Source organism: Chiloscyllium plagiosum, unplaced genomic scaffold (assembly GCF_037043375.1).
Source record: "Chiloscyllium plagiosum isolate Xiang-an unplaced genomic scaffold, Cpla_swu_hap1 HiC_scaffold_22, whole genome shotgun sequence".
In the NCBI taxonomy this organism is placed as follows: domain Eukaryota; kingdom Metazoa; phylum Chordata; class Chondrichthyes; order Orectolobiformes; family Hemiscylliidae; genus Chiloscyllium; species Chiloscyllium plagiosum.
In genome coordinates, this window is record NW_028270160.1 from 57,388,483 (window position 1) to 57,413,031 (window position 24,549).

The following is a 24,549-nucleotide window of genomic DNA, read 5'->3' on the forward strand; positions in this document are numbered from 1 at the left end:
ACTGGGAGGAGAAGGACTGGGAGGAGAAGGACTGGGAGGAGAAGGACTGGGAGGAGAAGGACTGGGAGGAGAAGGACTGGGAGGAGAAGGACTGGGAGGAGAAGGACTGGGAGGAGAAGGACTGGGAGGAGAAGGACTGGGAGGAGAAGGACTGGGAGGAGAAGGACTGGGAGGAGAAGGAGGACTGGGAGGAGGAGGAGGACTGGGAGGAGGAGGAGGACTGGGAGGAGGAGGAGGACTGGGAGGAGGAGGAGGACTGGGAGGAGGAGGAGGACTGGGAGGAGGAGGAGGGAGGAGGAGGAGGACTGGGAGGAGGAGGAGGACGACTGGGAGGAGGAGGACTGGGAGGAGGAGGAGGACTGGGAGGAGTACGAGGAGGAGTACGAGGAGGAGGACGAGGAGGAGGACGAGGACGAGGACGAGGACGAGGACGAGGACGAGGACGAGGACGAGGACAAGGACGAGGACGAGGACGAGGAGGAGGACGAGGAGGAGGAGGAGGACGAGGAGGAGGAGGAGGACGAGGAGGACGAGGACGAGGACGAGGACGAGGACGAGGACGAGGACGAGGACGAGGACGAGGACGAGGACGAGGAGGACGAGGACGAGGACGAGGACGAGGACGAGGAGTTCGAGGAGGAGGAGGAGGACGAGGAGTTCGAGGAGGAGGAGGAGGACGAGGAGTTCGAGGAGGAGGAGGAGGACGAGGAGTTCGAGGAGGACGAGGACGAGGACGAGGACGAGGACGAGGACGAGGACGAGGAGGAGGAGGAGGAGGAGGACGTGGAGGAGGACGAGGACGTGGAGGAGGACGTGGAGGACGAGGAGGAGGACGTGGAGGAGGACGTGATGTAAATTTGGCAGATGGAGTATAATTTGAGAAAATGTTAAATTGTTTAGGTTGGCAGGAAAAGTATGAAAGAAAATTACTCCAAATGGTGAATGACTGCGGAATTTCAAGGTGCAGGGGAAATAGGTTTTCTGGTGCACATAGTTACTAAACATAAAGTGCAGGCATAGAATGTAATCAAGGCAGTTAATGGGATGTTATCCTCTATTATGAGGAGAGCTGAACATAAAGTTAAAGATGTACGAAGAAGGTTACCTCAGAGTACAACAAGATCTTCATCAGGTGGGCCAATGAGCTGAGGAGTGGCAGATGGAGCTTAATTTAGATAAATATAAGGTGCTGCATTTTGGAAAAGCAAATCAGACCAGGATTTAAACACCTAAGGGTAAGGTCCTGGGGACTGTTGCCGGACAAAGAGACCTCACAGTGCAGGTTCATAGATCCTTGAAAGTGGAATCGCAGACAGATAGGATAGTGAAGAAGGGGTTTGGTATGCTTTACTTTATTGAGTATAGGAGTTGAGAGGTCATGTTGTGGCTGCACAGGACATTGGCTTGGCCACTTTTGAAATATTGTGTGCGATTCTGGTCTCTCTCCTATCGGAAGGATGTTGTGAAACTTGAAAGGGTTCATAAAATATTTACAAGGATGTTGCCAGGGTTGGAGGATTTGAGTTATGAGGGAGGCTAAATAGGCTGGGGCTGTTTTCCCTGGAGCGTTGGAAACTGAGGGGTGACCGTATAGAGGTTTATAAAATCATGGATAGGGTAAATAGACAAGATCTTTTCCCTTGGGTGAGGGAATCCAGAACTAGAGGGCATAGGTTTAGAGTGAGACAGAAACATTTAAAAAAGGGACCTAGGGGCAACTTTTTCTACACAGAGGGTGATGCATCTATGGAAAGAGCTGCCGAGGAAGTGATGGAGGGTGGTACAATTGCAACATTTAATAGGAATTTGGATGGGTTCATGAACAGGAAGGGTTTAGAGGGATATGGTCCAAGTGCTGGCAAATGGGATTAGATTAGGTTAGGATACCTGGACAGCATGGACAAGTTGGATCAAAGGGTCCATTTCTGTGCTGTACAATTCTATGACTATGTTGTGCTTCAGTTATACTGGAAATTGGACAGACACATCTCAAATATTTATTTACAGAAGGATATAAATGCATTGGAGGAAAGTTTATTATGATACATAAAATGAATGGTTTGTCTTATAAGGATAGGTTGGATGGGCTGGATAGGCTGACTTATTCCCACGAGAGTTTAGAAGATGGAGAGGGATTGGAGATTTGAATAAAGTGTATAACATCCTCAAGATTGACAAGATGTATGTGTAAATGATGTTTTGGCTTGTGGCTAAGTTCAGAACCAGAATTACTGTTTTAGAATTAAAAATTAAAAGTCAGAGACGATGAGATTTTCTTTTCTTTCAGATAGTTGAGACACTTTGGATATCTGTCTCAGAAGGCTGTGGAGGTGGGAGGGATCATTGACAATGTTTGTTAAGCAGGGGGAAATCAAGAAATTACAGGGGTAGGTTGATATGTAGAATTCAAAGCACAAACTAAATCAGCCATGCTCGTATTGAAAGTTTGATCAGGCCAAACGATCTAATTTATTACATTCAATTTAGTATTTATTATTAACAAACTCTGAGGGTCACGATTATTTCAGCTTGTAAAGGACAAACAAATAACTTTTAGACAATTTGTCTTGAAACCTTGACTTTGTTGTCTCACACAGGTGCCATCTGACCTGCTGAGTATTTCAGCCTCTATTTGGTTCTATAAATAAATCGCGTTTACGCACTTAGTTTTCTTCTTCCAAATCCGCCATTCCTTATTCTTACTTCAACATTCAATTGCAATCACACAGATTGGACCAATTTGACACCTTCCCGAACTCCAAGAGAAATTTTACAAATCGGATTGGGAACAGGAAACTTTACAGGCACGCAGCAAACTGAAACTTTGGGTGTACATGGCCCATCATTTGGTCAGAAGTACAGAGGTAAAGCTCATTGTTCTCCTCCAAAAAAAAAGTAATTTGGTCAAAAGTCATGAACAATATCATTGGCTGAAAATTCTAATCAGTGCAGCCAATGGATGAGTCTCTTCAACATAAAATAAATTATCTTCCTTTTTGCTTCTTGGCAGCCTTCTGGTTTGACAAATTGGCCATTGCAACCTCAGACCCAAGTACACTCTCAATTTCCTGACAGCTTGCATTCCACTTTGATCTTTGCTGCAGCTGCTCCTTTTCACAGCTCCACTGGGTAATATTCCCATATTAAGCAGTTTTACATCTATCTCAAGCCTCCTTTTTTTTGAAAGGAAGAAAAAATCTTCTGATAGATACATGTGGTTACAAAATTTGCCTATCACTCAATACATTCAATTCTTAGTAAAGGGCTTAAGTACCTTACTTAACTCTGATAAAGTTTCTTCTCTAAATAATAAGCTCTTTTCTATGTTCAGAGGCTGACTAACTTACCATGCATTTGTTTTGTTTTAATGTCAGATGCATCACGATGTTTCGAGAACTGGCAGAAATTTAGACACATTCAAGGAAATGATACTTTGATTTTGGAAGAGAACAACAACTTTTACTTCTGTACTATCCTATCTGTGTCTGCTCCTTATAGTACAGAAACAAACCCTTCAGTCCAATTTGTCCACGCCGACCAGATATCCCAATCTGACCTAGTCTGATTTGCCAGCATTTGGCCCAGATCCCCCTAAACCCTTCAAGTACCCATCTGAATGCCTTTTAAATCCATCACTTCCTCTGGCATCTCACTCCAACTTTTCCAGGGCAGCTGTGTAATTTTTAAGGTGGGGGATTGGGGAAGAGAGGATATATTATAGAATTATTCTTCTGCCTTCTATCCATGCACCATAATCCTACAAAAAAATTGAAACTTTAAAGTTAAATGTTAGACAGCAATGGTAAGCAAGAATGGAATGGAAATAACAGCTAGTAAGCAATCACATGATGGGTAATATACTCTAAAAGCAGTCAAAAACATTTTTTGACAGGAAGAAACTACATTAAAAGGTAATTCACACGTTACTCAAATTTTAAGAAGTTTGATCGTTAGGTCTTTTCATTCTACAAACTATTACCTGATTGCCAACTTTATATTTTAATTATGAAATACTTTATTTAAAAGTTGTTGCTCAAAACAGAACCCCAGTATCTTTTGTAAAATGTCTGTATTCCCTTGAGAAGTTTATTAAACTTAAACACACACACACACACAATTTGTATGTGGTGTATTTCTTCCACTTTTATTTTACCTGCCATATGCAAAACGCCTGTCCTTATGGTGGTCACCAAATGTATCCCACAGCCTGAGAGATATGCTTACTTCATCTACAACATCTCGGGAACGTTCAAGCACCTAAACAAAATCAACATTTAATGCAATAAATTGAAAATATTTTAAATTCAATGACAGCAAAGTCAACAAACTTTGGAGTATTACATTAATGTTAATCTGAGAGAGAGTAACTCAAGTATATTCCCAACATGACACTAAAAAAAACAAGGAACACAATTACAATGCTCAGTAACACCTAATACAAAGAGAGCAGAATTCTTTCCCTTGAGTTAAAATGAAGTTTGTTTACTCCAGTTTGTATATCTCTTAATAGCAGTACAACCAACAGTTCCAAATATTGGATCAAAAGGGTGCTTATATTGAGAATCTCAAGATAGCTCTAAAGGCATTAGTCAGATTGCTGTGTAATTTTTTTTCAAATTGTTCATTCAGTTACAATAACAAACATGCTTGCTGGCCTCTTGCATCTTATTAAATTTAAAATATTCAAATCTTTAATAAGTTGAAGAGCAATAGTTTATTCCCAGTTTCTCCATTTGTATCCAAACCTGAACTTGTTCAATTCAAAGTGACCTATACACAATACAATTTTACAACTGTTTTATTAGATTTGCAAGCCTACAGCTTCTACCATTGTATCTAAAACTACTAAGAACCATGTTTAAAAAGAAAGAAAGAAAGAAAGAAATACACCGTTCAATAAAATACTTGTTTTTTGAATGGCAATCTTGAGAGAAATCTCGGGACAAAGAAAAAACCAAATAATGTTAGAGTACATTCAAAGCATAATCTTTGACTTTGTGTATCATGTACATTTAATATTTGTACAGAGTTAAGTCACACTTTTGTAAAAGAAATTCTTACCTCTTGACAAACACGATACTGGTCAATCGCCCAGACAGTAGGAACGTGAGTGGACAGCAACTGGTACTGTGTTAAGGTGGTATTGCATGCTCTTGCACAGATGAGTCGTGTCTTTCCCACAGCATTGTCTCCAACAACAACACACTTGATAGTTTCAACATTTGGCCTTTCATAATCCATAGCAGTGTCCATTTACAGTAAACTACATTGGAACAAACAAAAGAATACACAGCTCTTACATACTTGCTCGAACAAATGCTACTTCGTTCAGCAAAACAACCAGAACTCAGCAAATATGATCTAATTTAGGTTCTAACTTTGCTCCATTTATACTGTGGTTTGTACTAAACCATAGGCAAATTTGCAACACTGGTATTTTTCAGTGCATTCAAGCCAAATCCTGCCATATCTTTAGTCTTTATAAAAACAAGCCTATCATACACAAACACACCACTATTGTTTAACTAGACTGGATTACTTGTCATTCTGGAAGTGGAATTGGCTAGATTCTGCTGACCAAAACCTGTAGCCTGTGTTTATATCAGTCTATTATTCAGTCTGATTTTGTGTTGGAAACAGAAACAGTTGAAAATTGGAAACTTCGTCAAGCTGGTCTAAACTTCAAAAACGCTCATGTAAAAGGCTCACAAAAGTCCAAATCTGCTACCAAGTCAACGGCAAGTAGTTATAACTTTAATCATGACTATACGGTGAATGGGGGCAATTACAACTATCAGTCATCATTTTGTTTACTTGGAAAATGTCTGGGCACCTAATGTATTGGGGTTGAGAAACATCTCAGCTATGATGCCCAATGTAAACAAACAGGAAGCTGGAAGAACACAGCAAGCCAAGCAACATCAGGAGGTGGAGAAGTCAATGTTTCAGGTATAACCCTTCTTTAGGGCTCAAAGCCCAAAATCCAACGGTGAAGAAAACTACTTCTTAAGCATGTAATTTGGGGTACTATACTTATTAAAAGGAAGCCTTTAGCAACATTAACATACAAAAGTGCATTTTCCACATAGTTGTACCAAGAGCTAAGCAGCTAAAACAATGAACCAGTGAATTACTTGCTCGAACAAATGCTACTTCGTTCAGCAAATCAACCAGAACTCAGCAAATGTGATCTAATTTAGGTTCTAAAAAAAGTCATCAAGTTTAGTTTGTTTTTCCGATGGACTCCAGTGCATCTAGAGACACTCCAAAAATATCCAGTTCAATGCTGATTCAGTTTAGACCAGGATTTTCTCCATCTCCATGCTCAGCCCTAGCATCCTAGCCAGATCAGCACAAGAGCTGCCCCAATCCCCACCTTCTCACTACCATCCATTTGCAGCTGCATACAGGCAGCTTAATGGGAAGCCAAGATTCAAAATAACTCAAGCCTGGCATTAGCAATAATTCCATCTGTTTTGGGCAGAAAACAAAGACACCCTAATTTTTTTTGTTGTTGTAACAGATCATCCAGGAAAATTAGATAGCTAACCATAGGTAGTAGAGCTTATAATGATAGATAGGTTTCATCACAGAACACACACAATATTATCTTGGTCAGAAGCCACATGAAACTAGGTTATAGTTCAACAGGTTTATCTAAAATCACAAGCTTTCACAGCACTGCTCCTTTGTCAGGTGAAGACTTCATTTACAAGAGACAATTTACAAGAAACACCAAAGTAAAGAGAAAACATTTTTTTATTTTTTGTTCCTTTTATACGGTTTGAGAAAAGTGTTGACTAGATTGCAAGTAGATTCTAATTGACAGAGGTAACAGTCAATTAGATGTACCAGTTACCTGATGACTAATAGTTAACTTTGTTCAAATTTAAATCAGACATGTTGGCTGTAATTGGTAAAGACACTGTCCCAAGGAATGAATTAGGTAATGGCTTTCACTTGTTCCAATCGGTTAAAACAGCTGCAACATACATATACCTTCTTTCACATGAATTAATACATTAAGCTTCCAATACACACAAATGGGTCAAACTGCGAGCCAACTGAACACATTCAGGATTATTTAGAAAATGTTGGCCAATAAAGAGTTGATATAATAAGAATCAGATTTTCATGTTGGAACTTGTGTTTTGAGTTTTGCAAGCATGGGTTGGTTTGAAACAGCTGAAAGGACATGATGTTTGCTATGATATGTCCGTATTGGCGACAGACACTATAGTTGTACCATCAGGACCTTCATCGGGCTTTTGCCCGAAACGTCGATTTCGCTGCTCCTTGGACGCTGCCTGAACTGCTGTGCTCTTCCAGCAACACTAATCCAGAATCTGGTTTCCAGCATCTGCAGTCATTGTTTTTACCTCGACAGACACTATATATCTAACATCACAAAGCACAGACATTGACATATCGCATGAATCAATGGCATGATGAACAGAATGTGTGTGACTTGTTGGTAGCACCTGGTTAGTGGCTACCAGTAACCATGTTGCTACTATATTAAATGTTATTTTTTGCAACATTATACAAGACAAAAAAACCTCTAACCATTGGTGTCTCTTGTAAAAAGGCCGTTGTATCACCTGTTTAATTCTCATCAATAATTTGACACCTTAAGATAGAAAACATCTCAAAAGAGGCTTTGTTGAAAAACAGATGCTAAGTAAAAGAAAGAGATCTTATCAAAATGACCAACATTTAGATGACCTAGAAAAAGGCAATGGGAGTATGAAATGGGAATGCTCGAGAAAGTGACTTGCGCAGCTGAAGGCACACCACAACTGAGAGTCTAAGAAAAGAAAGAATCCACAAGAGGCAAAATGCATGAGAACGGAGTTTGAGGGAGAAGAGGTTACAGATGTAGGAACGGCACTATGTTTAAGTGATTTAAAGACAAAGGTTAGATCATTAAACTCAAGACATTAGTGGAATTAAAATCAATGTTAGTCAGGATGCATAGACAATTGGAGGCAATGGATAAGTGTGATTTTGTTTTTGATGAGCTGATGCTTGTGAAAGAACAGAGTGGGAAGATCTTATTAGATCATTACAGCAATGAGAGCCATGCATTGGTTTCATCTGCAGATATGAGCAAATGATGTTGACTGCGCTTAATATCAAAGTAGCATTTGACCAAATGTGGCAAAAAGAGCACTGAATAAAACCGGAGTCACTGGGAATAAGGGGAAAAAAAAAAACTGATGGTTGGAACCATACCAAGTCTAATTGAAGATTTTTGGTTGTGGTAGGTCAAGCACTTCAGATACAGGACATCACTGGACTCTGAAGGGTAGGGTCCAAGGCCCAATCATCTTCAGCTGCTTCTTTGATGAGCTTCCCTTCATCATAAGGTAAGAAGTAGGCACAAGTTACAAGTGCGATTGAACACCCTCCATTTGCCTGGATGAGTGCAGCTCTAATGTCACTCAAGAAGCTTGGTTCCATCCAAGACAAAGAAATCAGTTAAGGGTTTAGATGGAGAGGAATTTGTTTAGTGTGTATAAGAAAATTTTCTGATTCAGTATGTGGATGTACCTACTAAAGAAGGGGCAAAACTTGACCTACTCTTGGGAAATAAGGCAGGGCAGGTGACTGAGGTGTCAGTCGGGGAGCACTTTGGGGCCAGTGACCATAATTCTATTAATTTTAAAATAGTGATAGAAAAGGATAGACCAGATCTAAAAGTTGAAGTTCTAAATTGGAGAAAGGCCAATTTTGACGGTATGAGGCAAGAACTTTCAAAAGCTGATTGGGGGCAGATATTCGCAGGTAAAGGGACAGCTGGAAAATGAGAATCCAGAGAAAGTATATTCCTGTTAGGGTGAAAGGAAAGGCTGGTAGATATATGAAATGCTGGATGACTAAAGAAATTGAGGGTTTGGTTAAGAAAAAGGAGGAAGCATATGTCAGGTATAGACAGGATAGATCGAGTGAATCCTTAGAAGAGTATAAAGGCAGTAGGAATATACTGAAGAGGGAAATCAGGAGGGCAAAAAAAGGGAACATGAGGTAGCTTCGGCAAATAGAATTAAGGAGAATCCAAAGGGTTTTACAAATACATTAAGGACAAAAGAGTAACTAGACAGAGAATAGGGCCGCTCAAAGACCAGCAAGGCAGCCTTTGTGTGGAGCTGCAGAAAATTGGACAGATACTAAACGAGTATTTTGCATCAGTATTTACTGTGGAAAAGGATATGGAAGACAGTCTGTAGGGAAATAGATGGTGACACCTTGCAACATGTCCATATTACAGCGGAGGAAGTGCTGGATGTCTTGAAACGCATAAAGGTAGATAAATCCCCACGACCTGGTCAGATGTACCCTAGAACTTTGTGGGAAGCCAGAAAAGTGATTGCTGAGCCTCTTGCTGAGATATTTGTATCACCGATAGTCACAGGTGAGGTGCCGGAAGACTGGAGATTGGCTAATGTGATGTCACTGTTTAAGAAGGGTGGTAAGGATAAGCCAGCAAACTATAGATCGGTGAGCCTGATGTTAGTAATGGGCAAGTTGCTGGAGGGAATCCCGAGGGACAGGATTTACATGTATTTAGAAAGGAAAAGCCTGATTAAGGATAGTCAACATGGCTTTGTGCATGGGAAATCATGTCTCACAAACTTGATTGAGTTTTTTGAAGAAGTAACAAAGAGGATTGATGAGGGCAGAGCAGTAGATGTGATCTATATGGACTTCAGTAAGGTGTTCAACAAGGTTCCCCACGGGAGACTGGTTAACAAGGTTCCCCACGGGAGACTGGTTAACAAGGTTCCCCACGGGAGACTGGTTAACAAGGTTCCCCACGGGAGACTGGTTAACAAGGTTCCCCACGGGAGACTGGTTAACAAGGTTCCCCATGGGAGACTGGTTAGCAAGGTTAGATCTCATGGAATACAGGGAGAACTAGCCATTTGGATACAGAACTGGCTCGAAGGTAGAAGGTAGTGGTGGTGGTGGTGGTGGTGGTGGAGGGTTGTTTTTCAGACTGGAGGCCTGTAACCAGTGGAGTGCCACAAGGATAGGTGCTGGGTCCTCGATTGTTTTGTCATTTACATAAATGATTTGGATGTGAGCATAAGAGGTACAGTTAGTAAGTTTGCAGATGAAACCAAAATTGGAGATGTAGTGGACAGCAAAGAGGGTTACCTCAGATTACAACAGGATCTTGACCAGTTGGGCCAATGGGCTGAGAAGTGGCGGATGGAGTTTAATTCAGATAAATGCGAGGTTCTGCATTTTGGGAAAGCAAATCTTAGCAGGACCTAAACACTTAACTGTAAGGTATAGGGAGTGTTGCTGAACAAAGAGACCTTGCAGTGCAGGTTCATAGCTCCTTGAAAGTGGAGTCGCAGGTAGATAGGATAGTGAAGGCGGCGTTTGGTATGCTTTCTTTTATTGGTCAGAGTATTGAGTACAGGAGTTGGGAGGTCACGTTGCAGCTGCACAGGACACTGGTTCGGCCACTTTTGGAATATTGTGTGCAATTCTGGTCTCCTTCCTATCTGAAAAATGTTGTGAAACGTGAAAGGGTTCAGAAAAGATTTATAAAGATGTTGCCAGGGTAGGAGGATTTGAGCAACAGGAAGAAGCTGAACAAGCTGGGGCTGTTTTCCCTGGAGCGACGGAGGCTGAGGGGTGACCTTATAAAGGCTTACAAAATTATGAGGGGCATGGATAGGTTAAATTGATAAAGTATTTTTCCTGGTGTCGGGAGAGTCCAGAGCTAGAGGGCATAGGTTTAGGGTAAGAGGGGAAAGATATAGAAGAGACCTCAGGGGCAACTTTTTCACACAGTGGGTGGTATGTGTATGGAATGAGCTGCCAGAGGAAGTGGTGGAGGCTGGTACAATTGCAACATTTAAGAGGCATTTGGATGGGTTTATGAATAGGAAGGGTTTGGAGGGATATGGGCCAGGTGCTGGCAGATGGGACTAGATTGGGTTGGGATATCTGATCGGCATGGACAAGTTGGACCGAAGGGTCTGTTTCCATACTGTACATCTCTATGACTCTAAATCAACTTGATTGGATCCCATTTAATACGTTCAATATTCACTCCTCCATTACTGATGCCGCTATGCAGAAAGTGTCCTGCTGTGACTTACCAAGGCTCCTGCAACAGCACCTTCCAAATTATTGATCTATACGACTTAGAAGGCCAAGGAAAGCAGATGAACGAGATCACCACTTTACGGATGTTCCCCTCTATGCCGCACATAAGTCCTGACTTGAAACTATACTGTCATTCCTTCAGTGTCACTGAGTCAAAATGCTAAAACTCCCTCAATTACAATATTCTATGTACCCAATATCACATGGACTGCAGAAGTTCAATGAGACAACTCACTGCTACTTTCTATAGGTTATTTAGGGATAGGCAATAAATTTTGATTTCAGCAGCAACATCTGAAACTCATGAATAAAGTTATTCATTTGCCATATTTTCTTCAATCTAAGTGTTTCAACAGCAGAATTCCTGAGATAGGGCAGAGGTGGGTATGACGGAAATGAAAGAAGGCTGTCTCAGTGATTGTATTGGGAGTTGAACTTAGCTCACTTCTAATTAAACCTTCATTGATGGGCAAATATGATAATTGAGCCTGTAATAGCAAAGACAATGGTTTCAATCTTCCCAAGGTTTAGCAGAAGGAGGTTAAGCCACATCAAATGACTCGGCATCAGAAACAGTGTGACACCACAGAAGCAGTGCAGTGGTGTAGCTTACAAGTACTAACATACATGTTGAAGCTAACTTGATACTTGCAGACATACGAAGAGGAGGAAGAGCCTGAAAATAACCACTTCCGTACTGTTGATAATTCATTGTAACCAAGGAAGTGAGAATTGTATGAATGAACGTTCATTCTTTTCTATCAAAAAACTTACTTTCATAATGCTCATGTTTCTCAACATGCTGATACTTTTGTACTAAAGAAACCAAATTTACTTTTTCTTTCAAAAGTTCCAAAATTATGATTTGTATTTTTCTTTGTATTAGCAGTAATATTGCATTCCTTTGAAACAGATGTGGGAAGTGATGAGAGGTGGATTAAAAACTAGAAATTTACCATGCTTGGAAATGCTAGTCTTACTGATAGAGTCCTGCTTAAAAATAAAACAAGATGTCTTAAACACAACTGCATGTTGAGAGCAGTAGCTTGCTTCTTTTCAACTGAGGCGAATTGTTTTAGCAAACTAAAATAACTATAAATTGAAAATGTGAATAGGCCCCTGAAATAAAATGAAAAGAAGCATTTAAAAGAACAGAAAGGGCATTTTAAGTCATTTTCTAACTTCTCATTTTTACATCCTCATTATATTAAAATAGTAAATCTTTAATTGAGAAACAAGACAGCCAAAGATTTCAAGAAAATTAGATATTTCCTAGATTCTCTTTTTTAAAGAACAGGGAAGTTTTGTCAGTTTGTTACTGATACTTTTGTAATGTTTTTGTTGGAAATTCATCTATTTTCTCACATCCAGTTGGTCTGCTGTCTACCACAGTTGGTATTTGTTGCTACTTTTGAGTATATTTCAGATGCATGTGCAATGCTAAATTTAAACGTGGTAAATGCAACACTTAAAAAAGGTGGCAAAGTACTTCCTTAATGCATATGTACAAGAGGCAACTGACAAGAGGCAGTCAGAAGTGCTGAAATTCAAATAACTTCCAAAAATGACCCATTAAAACTATTTCCTCCATTATGAAAGTCATTAAGTATTATATGAATTGATCAATTAAGCTTGATGTTATTGTAATTTCAAATAATTTATGTAATGGGAGCTAACAGCTAGTTTGAGGCAGCATGTGGAGTGTGCACTTCATGTACAATTTCTTCAACTATGACAACGCTTCGTTCCATTCCAGTGGCAACAACTAGATTCATCACATCACCAGAGTGAGTTTTAAGATGCCAAAGTAGAAGAAAACCTAAACAAAACTACAGTTCGAGGGAAAACAGGTCATCAGGAGTAGCTGAGTTATACTGGTAAGCATAGAATAAAAAATACCTTCTTTGCCCATTTGCCTCTCCCATCAGCGTGGGGAGGTAATCACAAGTATAAAAGTCGTATGAACTCAGAGTCAATGGAAAAAGTGCCGAACAACCTCACCTTGAAAAGTACAAAAAAAAACAAACAACAGTTGTGTGTGTGGTATAAATAAGGAACTTGACTGGAAGCAGAATAGAAACTATGCACAGTTCATCAAATAATTAATCTGGGCTACAACAGAGTTTTATTATATAATCCTTTGAGTGGTTTAATGAAAGCCATTGGCTCATGATACACACAGCACTAAATTTTAAATAGACCACAAAGACTTAATTGTAAACTGGCAAGCAGTTACTGGTTTCACTACAGACAAAGACAATTGCAAAACCCTTGCTATTAAAAAAAGAGCTTCAATGCCAATACCTCTTGATCGGGGTAGACTTTACTCAGCTCGACTCCCAGTACCAAATGGTCAATGGAAGGAATTATGAATTAAAGATTGGGTGCAAAGTTAGATGGTATAAGTGGCTAGCATTGTTACTTCATAGCAGCAGAGACCCAGGTTCGATTCCATCCTCGGGTGACTGTGTGTTGAGTTTGCGCATTCTGCCTGCGTCTGCGTGGGTTTCTTCCAGGTGCTCTGACTTCCTCCCACAGTTCACAGATGTGCAGGTTAGCTGGATTGGCTATGCCAAATTGCTCACACAGTGTCTAAGGATATGCAAGCTAAGTGGATTAGCCACAAGATACACAGGGTTACAGGGATAGGGTAAGGCAGTGGGTTTGAGTAGGATGCTCTTCGGAGGGTCAGTGTGGACTTGATGGGACAAATGGCCTGCTTCACAACTGTACAGATTCTACGATTCATTACTTTCAATTGCAAGCAAGGGTGATTTGGAGGAGATTAAGTGATAACTTTGTTCTTGTAGTAAAAACAGGCAAGTAATTAATTGGTCAGTAATTACTCATAGCAGTTACACAATGATTAATTCAAAGCATCATGCCAGATTTGCCTCAATATAATTTTTCTGCAATTTTCTTTTATACCCGAAGACAGTGAAAATTATCCTCCTCAGATTTAAAATTATTCCTTGCTCTAGCTTTTGCAGATTTTTGTCTTTTTTGGGGGTGGGGAGGGTGCTGTGGAGAATATCTCTACAATCCATGCACACAGATGGACTTTCTTGGATGGCTTGTCTGATTTTAAAGTTGGGTCCTCTTGACTGAGCCATCCCCAATGATGGAAATGGTTTCTGTCTACCATTTCAATTCCATTCAAAATCATAAACACCATAATCAAAGCAGTCTTTATCTTGCAATATCCGAGGAAATATGAACACATTTAATACAATTTATCTACATAGTGTAGCCATTGGCACCTTGGTAACATTCCAAATAGGATTCGCAGTAGGTAAATAATCTGCACTGTACTCAAACAATACACTGTTTCTGAAGATGCCTTCCCAGAATAGCACGTACACAAAATATGATCATAGAGTCAGAGTCCTACAGCATGGAGACAGGCCTGTCGGCCCGAACTGGCCCACGCTGACCAAAATGTCCATCTATGCTAACCCCATTTCCCTGCACTTGGCCCATATCCTTCTTAAGCCTTCCTATCCATGTTTGTCCAAATGCCTCGTAAATGGTGCTAATGTACTCATTTTAACCACTGCCACTGGCAGTTCATTCCACATGCGTACCAACCTCTGTACTAGAAAAAGCTGACCCTTGGGTCCCCCCTTCTATTCTTTCCCCTCTAACCTTAAACTGATGCCCTCTAGCCTTTGATTCCCCAACCCTGGGAAAAAGACGGAGTGCATTCTCCCTATCCATGCCTCTCATGACCTTAGACACTTCTATGAGAGTCCCCCCCTCAGTCTACTACGTTCCAAAAAAAAAGAAAGTTCGAGTTTGTCCAACCTCTCCCTATAACCCAGACCTTGAGTCCTGGCAACACCTTTGTAAATTTCTTCTGTACTCTTTCCAGTTTAATAACATCTTTCCCATAGCAAAATGGCCAAAATTGAACACAATATTCCAAGTGCGGCCTCATCACGTCCTATACAACTGCAACACAACTTCCCAATTTTTATACTCAATGTCCTGTCTGTTGAAGGCTAATGTGCCAAAAGCCTTCTTCACTGCCTGTCTACCCGGGACTCCACTTTCAATGAACCGTGCAACTGAACACCGTGGTCCCTCTGTTCCACTACACACCTTAAGACTATTATTCACCATGAAACTCCTACCTTGATTTGACTTTCCAAAATGCAAGACCTCACACTTAGCTATAATAAACTCCATTTGCCATTTCTTGACCCATTTCCCCAGCTATCAAGGTCCCGCTGCAATTTCTGATAATCGTCCTCACTGTCCATGATACCTTCTATTTTAGTGTCATCTGCAAACTTACTAATTATGTCTTGTACACTCTCATTCAAATCATTCATATAGATAACAAGCAGCAATGGGCCCGACACTGACCTGAGACACTCCACTAGTCACAGGTCTCCAGTCAACAAGCATCCTTCCACTATTACCCTCTGGTTCCTACCATTAGGCCAACTGTGTATCCAATTTGCCTAACTTTTCAGATTTAAATCATAATTATGTCTATCTTGGTTTGATGAAAAGTTGATGAACTTATCCATACCTACAGAGAAATACATCTGCCAATTTTGCCCAGCTAATTAATCCGTCACTGTCTCATTGTACTTTTATGCTCTTATCTATACTAGTTATCTTGCCACCAATCCTGGTCTTCTTTCATATATGGATATATGGCTTGGGTAATGTGCTTTACAATAATTAATACACTGCATAGTTGAGGATGAAAACAGATCCTTGCAGAAGACTTCTAGTCCATTACTTCAAATTCCTGGTTGTATCCATCATTCAAAATAGTCTACTGCCTTATTTAAGTCAATAGCTTGCCTTCAATTCCATGCCTTCCATGTTATCTTAGTCTCTTGATGTAGAACCTTATTAAAAGCTTTCAGGAAGTTTATTAAACTTATTAAACTTCATTGATAGACATTCCCATTTACTACTTCCTCAAAACATTCAATCAGATTTGTTAAACATGTACACTTCCCAAATTCACGTTGGTTCTCTTTAGTCAACTTAAATTTCTTGAAGTGTTCAGTTACTCTGTTCTTAATTATAGATTTCAATAATTTGCCGATAAGAAACGAGGTAGCCTTTTGCAGGCATATAATTGGTTAAAATAGTATGTTAGATCCAGTCTAAAGAGGAAGATCTACAATCACATTCCTGGAATGTCTCAAAGTGTTCCACAACTACTGAAGTGCTTTTGAAGCAGAGTTACTGCAATAATGCAGGCAACATCCAATTTGCACACAACAATAATATTCAGATATCAGAAGGACTCCTGCACCCTTCAAATGGTGACAGCTACCTGAAGGGCAGACCTCTTTTTAATTCACAAAGAGACAGTTCCTCTGATTGCAGTGCTGGACAGTCTGCCGAGGTGCGTGCTCAAAACTTTGGAATGGAGCTTAAATCCAAAATCTTCTGAATCAGGTGCAAGATTGCAACCACTAAGCTAAGACCTGTACAATTTCTAGGAACTGGCAAGCTTACTACCAACTTTCCCCCACCTCCTGGTCAATGGTGATACAATTATTTTGAAAGATGTGCAATATAGAAGAAAACTGAACAGAAATTGTGCTCCAACTGCAGCAGTGAAGAGACTAATATCTTAATGCCAACAATAGGAGAAAGAAAGGGGCACTATTATTGTCCTGTTTGGCTACCCCAAAGTTTTTCCTTAAATTGTTTAACAAAATATCCAAATGTCCAATCATGATTGACCTCTTCCATTTTCTCATTTATCTCTCCACTCTTCAGGCTCTCTGCCTGTACTCCTGATGAAGGGCTTTTGCCCGAAACGTCGATTTTACTGCTCCTCGGATGCTGCCTGAACTGCTGTGCTTTTCCAGCACCACTCTAATCTAGAATCTGGTTTCCAGCATCTGCAGTCTTTGTTTTTTCCCATTTTCAGAAGTGCCTTTAAGTGTGGACAAGCAGTCTAGTTATAGCTCCAGCAGAAAGAAGTTGGCAGGGGTAGTGCAAATAAAAGCCAAAAGTTCAGTGGGTGAACATATTCCACAGCATGGCACTTTAACAGATAAGATCGCTGCTGATTCAGGCAAATTCAGCTCAAGCATTACTGATTGGTGCAGATCATTTGGCTAGGGGTAAAAACAGAGAGACTTCTCAAAGGACAAGATCAAGCTTGGCTGCTTTGCAGCTATAATTAACCAACATGCAGACACACATAGTTACATTCCTTCAATTTGGTACCACTGGGGTTGTAGTAGCCATAAAACAACTGCTACAGAATTCCTGAACTTTAGCAGAGGAGGGAAGAGAACAACGGTAAGACATCCCAGGACAAAATATGACTTATTTGCGTGTGGCACAGGTCACTAAAAATGCTATTTTTAATGTCTGTGCAAATATGAAACCTGACAGTGCCATGGCCAATGCCAACAGAAAATAATACCCTCTTTTTTGTCAACAGAATTAGCATTTATAAGGTAATTGAAAGTAGGATGATGATGTGTTTTACTAGGAACTGTCATTATGGGTCTCAATTCCAATTTTCATGGAATACATTTTTTGTCTCAAGGGCAACATAAAGCTTTAATCCCTGGATCCATCACCAATCACAAAAAAGAATGAAACAACTTGGCAAAATAAAAACTACAAATAATATTTGATTCAATTTACAACACTATAAGAATAGTACCTGATTAAAAGTCACACATTATTCTGCTAAAACTAATTTTATTAGGGTTATTAGCGGTTACTACACTGTAGGAGAAAGTGAGGATTGCAGATGCTGGAGATCAGAGTCAAAAAGTGTGGCGCTGGAAAAGCACAGCAGGTCAGGCAGCATCTGAGAAGCAGGCCTGCTCCTGCCCAACCAGACTTATCTCCTCATACCTTAACCTTGTTGTCCTCCTTGGTCCATGATCTCCTCACATACATTCAGATCACCGCCCACAACCGCCAACTCTTCCATGATTTTTGTTTCCCCGGCCCCCAACACCTCATATTCACCATGGATATCCTGTGCCTGTACAAGTCCATCCGCCATGTCTAAGGCCTCCAAGTCCTCAATTTCTTCTTCTCCCACCGACCCAACTATTATCCGTCCACCAACACACTAATTTGATTGGCTGAACTGGTCCTCACCCTAAACAATTTCTCCTTTCGATCCTCCCTGCGGTTCCTGCACCACTCAGTCTCCATTTCCTGCAACTGCTTCAACACAGACATCTAAGTCAAACCCACCGACTCCCACAGCTACCTGGATGACATCTCCTTCCACCCCCTCTCTGTAAAAACGCTATCCCTTACTCCCAATTCCTCCATTCCCACTGAATCTGCTCCCAGAGGAAGCAATTCCACTCCAGAACATCTCAGATGGCCTTCTACTTCAAGGACCACAATTTCCCTTCTCACATGGTCAACAATGCCCTCCAGCACATCTCCTCCATTTTCAGGACCTCCACCTTTGAACCCCACCCCTCCATTCGCAACAAGAATAGAACCCCAGGACCTCACCTTCCACCCCACCAATCTCTAGGTACAAAACATCATCCTCCATCATTTTCACTACCAACAGTCACACCTCACCAGAGATATACTTCCCTCCCCACCTCTATCATCATTTCACAGAGACCATTCCCTTTGCAGCTCCCTCATTAGGACCATGTCCCCCAGCAACCCCCCTCCACTCTCAGCACCTTCCTTTGCCGCAGGTGTAAAACCTGCACCCACACCTCTCTCCTCACCTCCATCCAAGGCCCGAAAGGATCCTTCCACATCTGGCAGACATTTTCCTGCACATCCAAACACCTCCTCTACCGTGACCAACTCGCAGAAAGTTTCAGAGAACATCTTTGTGGCACACACACACTAAATAACCCCATTACCCTGTGACCGACCACTTCAACTCCCCCTCCCCCATCAAAGACATGCAGGAAGTGCTGGGCCTCCTCCACCGCCACATCCAACCACCCAACATTTGGAGGAAGAACGCCTCATCTTCCACCTTGGGACCCTCCAACGCACAGCATCAACATCGATTTCACCAGTTTCCCCTCCCCTTCACCCCAGATCCAACCCTCCACCTCAGTACCGCCCTCAAACAATCCCACCTGAGCAACTTCTTTCCCACATGTCCGCTGCACCGTCCACTCTGACCTATCACCATCACCCCACCATCTGCATATAACCATTGCCTTCCAAGTTACCACCCCACCCCACATAGCTGCATTCCATTCCTATTTTTCTCTCAACCCCCTTCCCTTTGGATATGGACTTGAAATAGCAAGGCTATAGGCCAAATGCTGAAAAGTGGAACTAGAATAAATTTAGAGTAGTTTTTCTCTATGCAGACTCAACAGGTCAAAGGGAGTCTTCTGCAATGGTATGATTCTATGATTAATTGATCTAGAACAAATTAGCTAATTGGCTACTGTGTTGTTCAGAATAACTTGCATTGCAAGTCTGAATCCTGTTCTGCCTGGAACCTGCCCTCCACACCTTGTCCCTGAAAGTTGGAGGCAATCGCAAACTATCAAGAAACTAGCTCAGGATGAAGCGGCAGCAGACAGAGTCAAAGACCTGTCTGTGGGCAGAACTCACATAAAATGAATGAAACTACTCAGTTTCTTAAGTAAATAAGAGCTCGCTGGGTTCTATAAATTTACTCAACCTTGGTTCAAAGGAATACAAGCGTGTGGCTGCTCCACCATTATGGCTGCTCCCAAACAATGAGTTTGGCACAATAAATGTTATTATACTTTAACAAGAATGGCTGCCAATATATTTTATAACTTGCAAAGACCTTTTTCCTACAAACAACAAACTGATTCACATACAGTCTTAATCATGACCTATTCAGGTAGAATTTGTTTCACACATCTGAAGTCTCATTTAATTCCCACTGCCCCAAAATCTTTTTCTGAGTATTACTACATAAAGTAGATTATATGCCCTAAATAAAGACATCAGCTTAGTGCTGTGCTCAAATGCATTGCTGTTAGATTCAGTTAGCATAGGGCAGCATATTGCCTTGAGCAAAGTTCTTTGACAATTTAAACATTTCACATCATATAATGTTCATCTGTGCATTAGTACTCACCAAATGGCTTCTGGAAAATTCTCTCTGATGAAAGCTATTTCTGACTAGGTCATGCAGCACATCTACATCAGCATAATCTGCATTGTTAATAATTGACAGGTCATCTTTGAAAACAATTCCAAGTTTAATATGATCATGTTACATGAAGAATAAACTAAGGTTGGAGATATTGTTACAGATTTACAGTACACAAATTAGAAATACTTTGATGTAAATTGCACAATTTAGACTCAGTAGTTACCAAAGCACAAACAAACATTCTATTAGCATTATAAGAGGTTTATTTTCAATTTAAATAACATACAAAATGCAAGTTAGGAAAGATGCTGTTCAATGAACTTCCTCTATTTTAAGAGGTATTTATGGATTTAAAGTAAATCAGTTAGAACCTCCATTAAAGCTCCAGTGAAAAGAATCTCGTAAGTGCAATATCACTTACTAATTTCCAGGTTTCCTAAGAATAGAAATGACCTGTTATGTGAATGGTATTTTTGAATTCATTGACACTACAAGTAATGGCTTCACACAGACACTAAACATATGCAACAAAAATCTGTTATTAAAACCTGAGCTGGAAATTGAATAAAATGGAGTGAGAGCCCCAGTCTTGCAAGTCATATTGTGCTTCACACATTTGTCAGGTTGGGGCTTGACTCCAGATTCATGTTCCACTTTCAAAATAACTATAGTGCATTATCGTTTTGAACAAAGATTACAGTTCTATTCTAAAATAATTCTAAAACAAAATTAAAGCAGCATTTTAACAGCTGACTGTAGCCATCCAATGAAGTGTTTAAACTGACTACTGTGACAAATCAGCTGTGAGGCACAATTATGTGCCATTAATGGTTGCAATAATGCTCAGGCTGGTGCTTTAAAATGCAATAATAGTACAGAATGGAACAGCTTAGAGTAAGGAGTGTCACATGTACGAAAAAAATGTGCTGTGAACATTACTGGAAGGAATTGATGAGATGTGCTTTATGGAACTAATATCTCTTTTCTGCCATTCCTCACCCTACTCTTCTAATAAAGCACCAAATGTCTGACACATTCTACATGAAAGGAGATGACAGGAAGGTCAATCTATATGAATGATTTAGATAAAGGAATTGAATTTAAACACACCCAAGTTTTCTGACAATACACAGCTAGGTGGAGAATTAAGTTGTGGGGAGGACATAGCATCTGAAATGGGATACATAGCATGGGACACAGACAGGTTAAGAGCTGAACAAGAACATGGCAAATAGAATAATGTGGAGCAATGTGATGCTATGCACTTTGGAAGAAAGAAAGGAAAGCAGACTTTTAAAATCAATGAGCAATTACGTTAACGGTGCTTGGATACTTATACATGGAAGACCAAGTTAACATGTCGTGACAAACAGAACAAATAGCATTAGAAAATAAGAAAAAGCATAAATTGATTATGTGGCTCCATCAAGGTTGTTCAGCCATTGAATACAATCAGGGCTTAGCGTCTGCCTCAATTCCAGTTTCTTATCTGCTCCCTATATATTTTGAATTCAAGAAAGATGAAAAGTGTCTCTTCGCAGCCGTAAATATATTCAGTGATGAAATAACTACATCCTGCTCATCAAAAAATTCCAAAGATTCACATCAGCATTAGTGAAGAATTTCATCCCATCTTAGTTTTAAATGATTGAACCTTTACCTTAAGACTGCAGCTCCCTATTTGAGATACCCCAGTCAGGGGAAACAACCGAGTCTATCCTGTCAAGCTCTCTCAGATCATGTATGTTTTAATTAGATCACCTCTCAATCTTTCAAATTCCAGAGAGGATAGGGTCAGTTTACTCAGTCTGGTATCCAGGAACCAAACTAACAGCCATGATCATTACCAATTTTGATGCAAGTATAACCTTTCTTTGATCATATAGTACTCCATGTGGGATTTTACTAACATCCTATACAATTGTTGCACAACTTCCTCATTATGGTATTGCAGTGCCCGTGCATTAAAGATCAGCAACTTCATCTGCCTATCTCGTTGCTTGCTGAATCTGCATACCAATTTTATGTTCCTTCTAAGAGTACACTTAAATACTTAACATTTCATGCTTCTTAAACTATGCTGCTGCTTAATCTTGCTACCAGCGTGAGTGATTTCCCCACAACATACTCCATCTGCCACCTCACTGCCCACTCAATCTACTTGTATCTTTCTGTGACCTATTTGTGCCCTTCCTCATAGCCTTCATGTCTACACAACTTTATCATCAGCAAATTTAAAGATACATTAATTATTTAGATGAAGAGACTGAGTAATTATGAATGGCTGATCCTTGTAGCAATGTACTATTATCATCTTCTAACTGTCAAACACTCAGATTTTGCTGACACTGTCTGATCTCACTAGGAGTTGCAAATGGACTGCAGCAGTTCAAGACGACAGCTCACCCCACCTTCCAAGTGCAAATAAGGGTAGATAATTAATGCATGTCCAGCCAGCAACATCCACATCCCATGAGTGAATTGAAAAATGCATTAAGACTCCTTTAATAATAGATTCCAGCAATTTTGCAATGACGAATGTCAAGGTAACTTTCTTGTAGTTTGATTCTCTCTCTCCTTTCTTGAGTAGCAGTATTACATTTGCTGACATCCACTTTTCTGGTACTGGTTGGAACCTAGGAAATTTTCCATAATCTAATCAATGCATCCACTATGTCTGAAGCTACCTTTTTTTAAGAAAACCAGGACATAGGCCATTAGGCCTGGCAATCCATTAGTTTCTAGTCTCTGATCACTTCTTCATCAACAATGACTATTTTGCCTGATTTGACCAAGGAAGCAGTGTTTGGTTCAGATACTCTCCTTTTATGTACAGTATTTAGAAAAGCTCTTACAAACTGTTTCCACATTCCTAGCTGCCTAATTTTCTTCTTCTAACCATTCTACCCACCCTCTTCTACCACCAATGTCTCCTCTTTTTGTTTTCAATTGACTGGTACCCTTGAATCCCATGTGATCCAACCTTGATCTACCATGTGGAATCTTGTTGAACACCTTGTTGAAGTCCATACAGATAATATCTACTTCTCTGCCTTCAATCTTTTTTTGTCACCTCTTCAAACTGAAGCACAAGAGCTTGAGGGGGTTATAGAGATTTATAAAATCATGAGGGATGTAGAGAGGACGAATCGCAAAAGATCTTTTCCCTAGGGTAGGTGAGTTCAAAACTAGACAGCATATTTTTAAGGAAGGGGGCAAGATATAAAACAGACCTGAGGGCAACCTTTTCACTCAGAGGCTTATATATGGAATGCACTGCCAGAGGAAGTGACAGATGCAGGTACAATCACAACATTTAAAAGATATTTGGACTGGTACATAAATAGGAAAGGTTTACAGAGACATGAGGCAAAAACAGGCAAATGGGACTAATTTAGTTTGGGAAATTTGGTTCAGCATGTGCAAGTTGGACTGAAAGACCAATTTCCATGCTGCATAATTCCATAACTCATTGCAGCCAAATTCTCCAGATGGTCCTAGATGAAACTAGTCAGTGGCTATCAGAGATGCACAAAGACCTGCATGTCAGAACCTTGTCCCTAAACAACAGGGAGTACTGGGAAGGCAAGAAGTGAATGAGGCACCCAAAGTCTCCACTAGGTCCTCAAGCCTCTCAGGTCAGCAGGGAAGATCTGCCTTTCAAGAGAAGAAGCAACTGCCTTCTGCTATGGCATGCTCCTCCTCAGAACTCAGCATGAATAGGGGCTTCTCATTGATATCATAGCCTCAGCTATTTGCAATATCAAGATAGAGGAGTCCCTCAGCATGATAGGGCCCAACAAACCTCAGGCTGCACAGGACAGCTGCTCTAGCTCATCCCATGCCAAAGGAAAATGAGGTCAGCAGCCAGCAGCAAAGAGGGAGTACCATGTAGAAGTCCACATAAGAGAATTTAGAAAATATACTAGGTTCACTTGGGCTTGACATGTGATTAGACAATTAATGGTTTGGGGCTTGCATGTAATGTAATGTAATAAAATGTTTGATTTTGTTTATGAAAATTTCTATTCAATCTTAGTTATCCTCTGGCACTGAAAGGGACGTTTATGCATGACTCAAGGGCTGGCTGGGTGACAAAGGCTGGTGTACTCATTATTTGTAAATTGCAAATGTATCAGGTGTTAATGGGTGACTGGAGTCTGGGATTCCAGCAGAAATGAATGGTTTGTGTGCATACTTGGATTGTGGCTCTCTATTGTATATGGCTGAAGTGGTAAGGGTAAGGAGAAACACATGATTTTAAAATACCTTCTGAACTTCCCATGTGCCTAAAGTTTGGTGCCCTTCAAGCAGTTTCTTGGGCCTAGAAGATACGGAGA

The 24,549-nt window shown here is 40.5% G+C and overlaps 1 protein-coding gene across 9 annotated transcripts in view; it reads right to left on the reverse strand.

Moving 5' to 3' along the window:
• The window catches only part of rhobtb1 (Rho related BTB domain containing 1), a 213,823-nt gene that overhangs the window by 112,213 nt on the left and 77,061 nt on the right, over positions 1-24,549 (reverse strand). For 7 of the 9 annotated variants that reach the window (XR_015760962.1, XM_087999108.1, XM_087999110.1 and 4 more), the window contains exons 2-3: positions 5,062-5,263; positions 4,154-4,257 (exon numbers count right to left, since the gene is read on the reverse strand). The exons of 1 other annotated variant lie outside the window; for it this stretch is intronic. Coding sequence is in view for 6 of the 8 variants with exons in the window: in XM_087999108.1 (XP_087855234.1) it covers positions 4,154-4,257; positions 5,062-5,253 (296 nt within the window). In the remaining 2 variants the exon portion in view is untranslated. Of the gene's footprint in view, positions 1-4,153; positions 4,258-5,061; positions 5,264-24,549 lie in introns of those variants that run through there. One more of the 9 variants, XM_043712322.2, reaches the window with a different exon arrangement.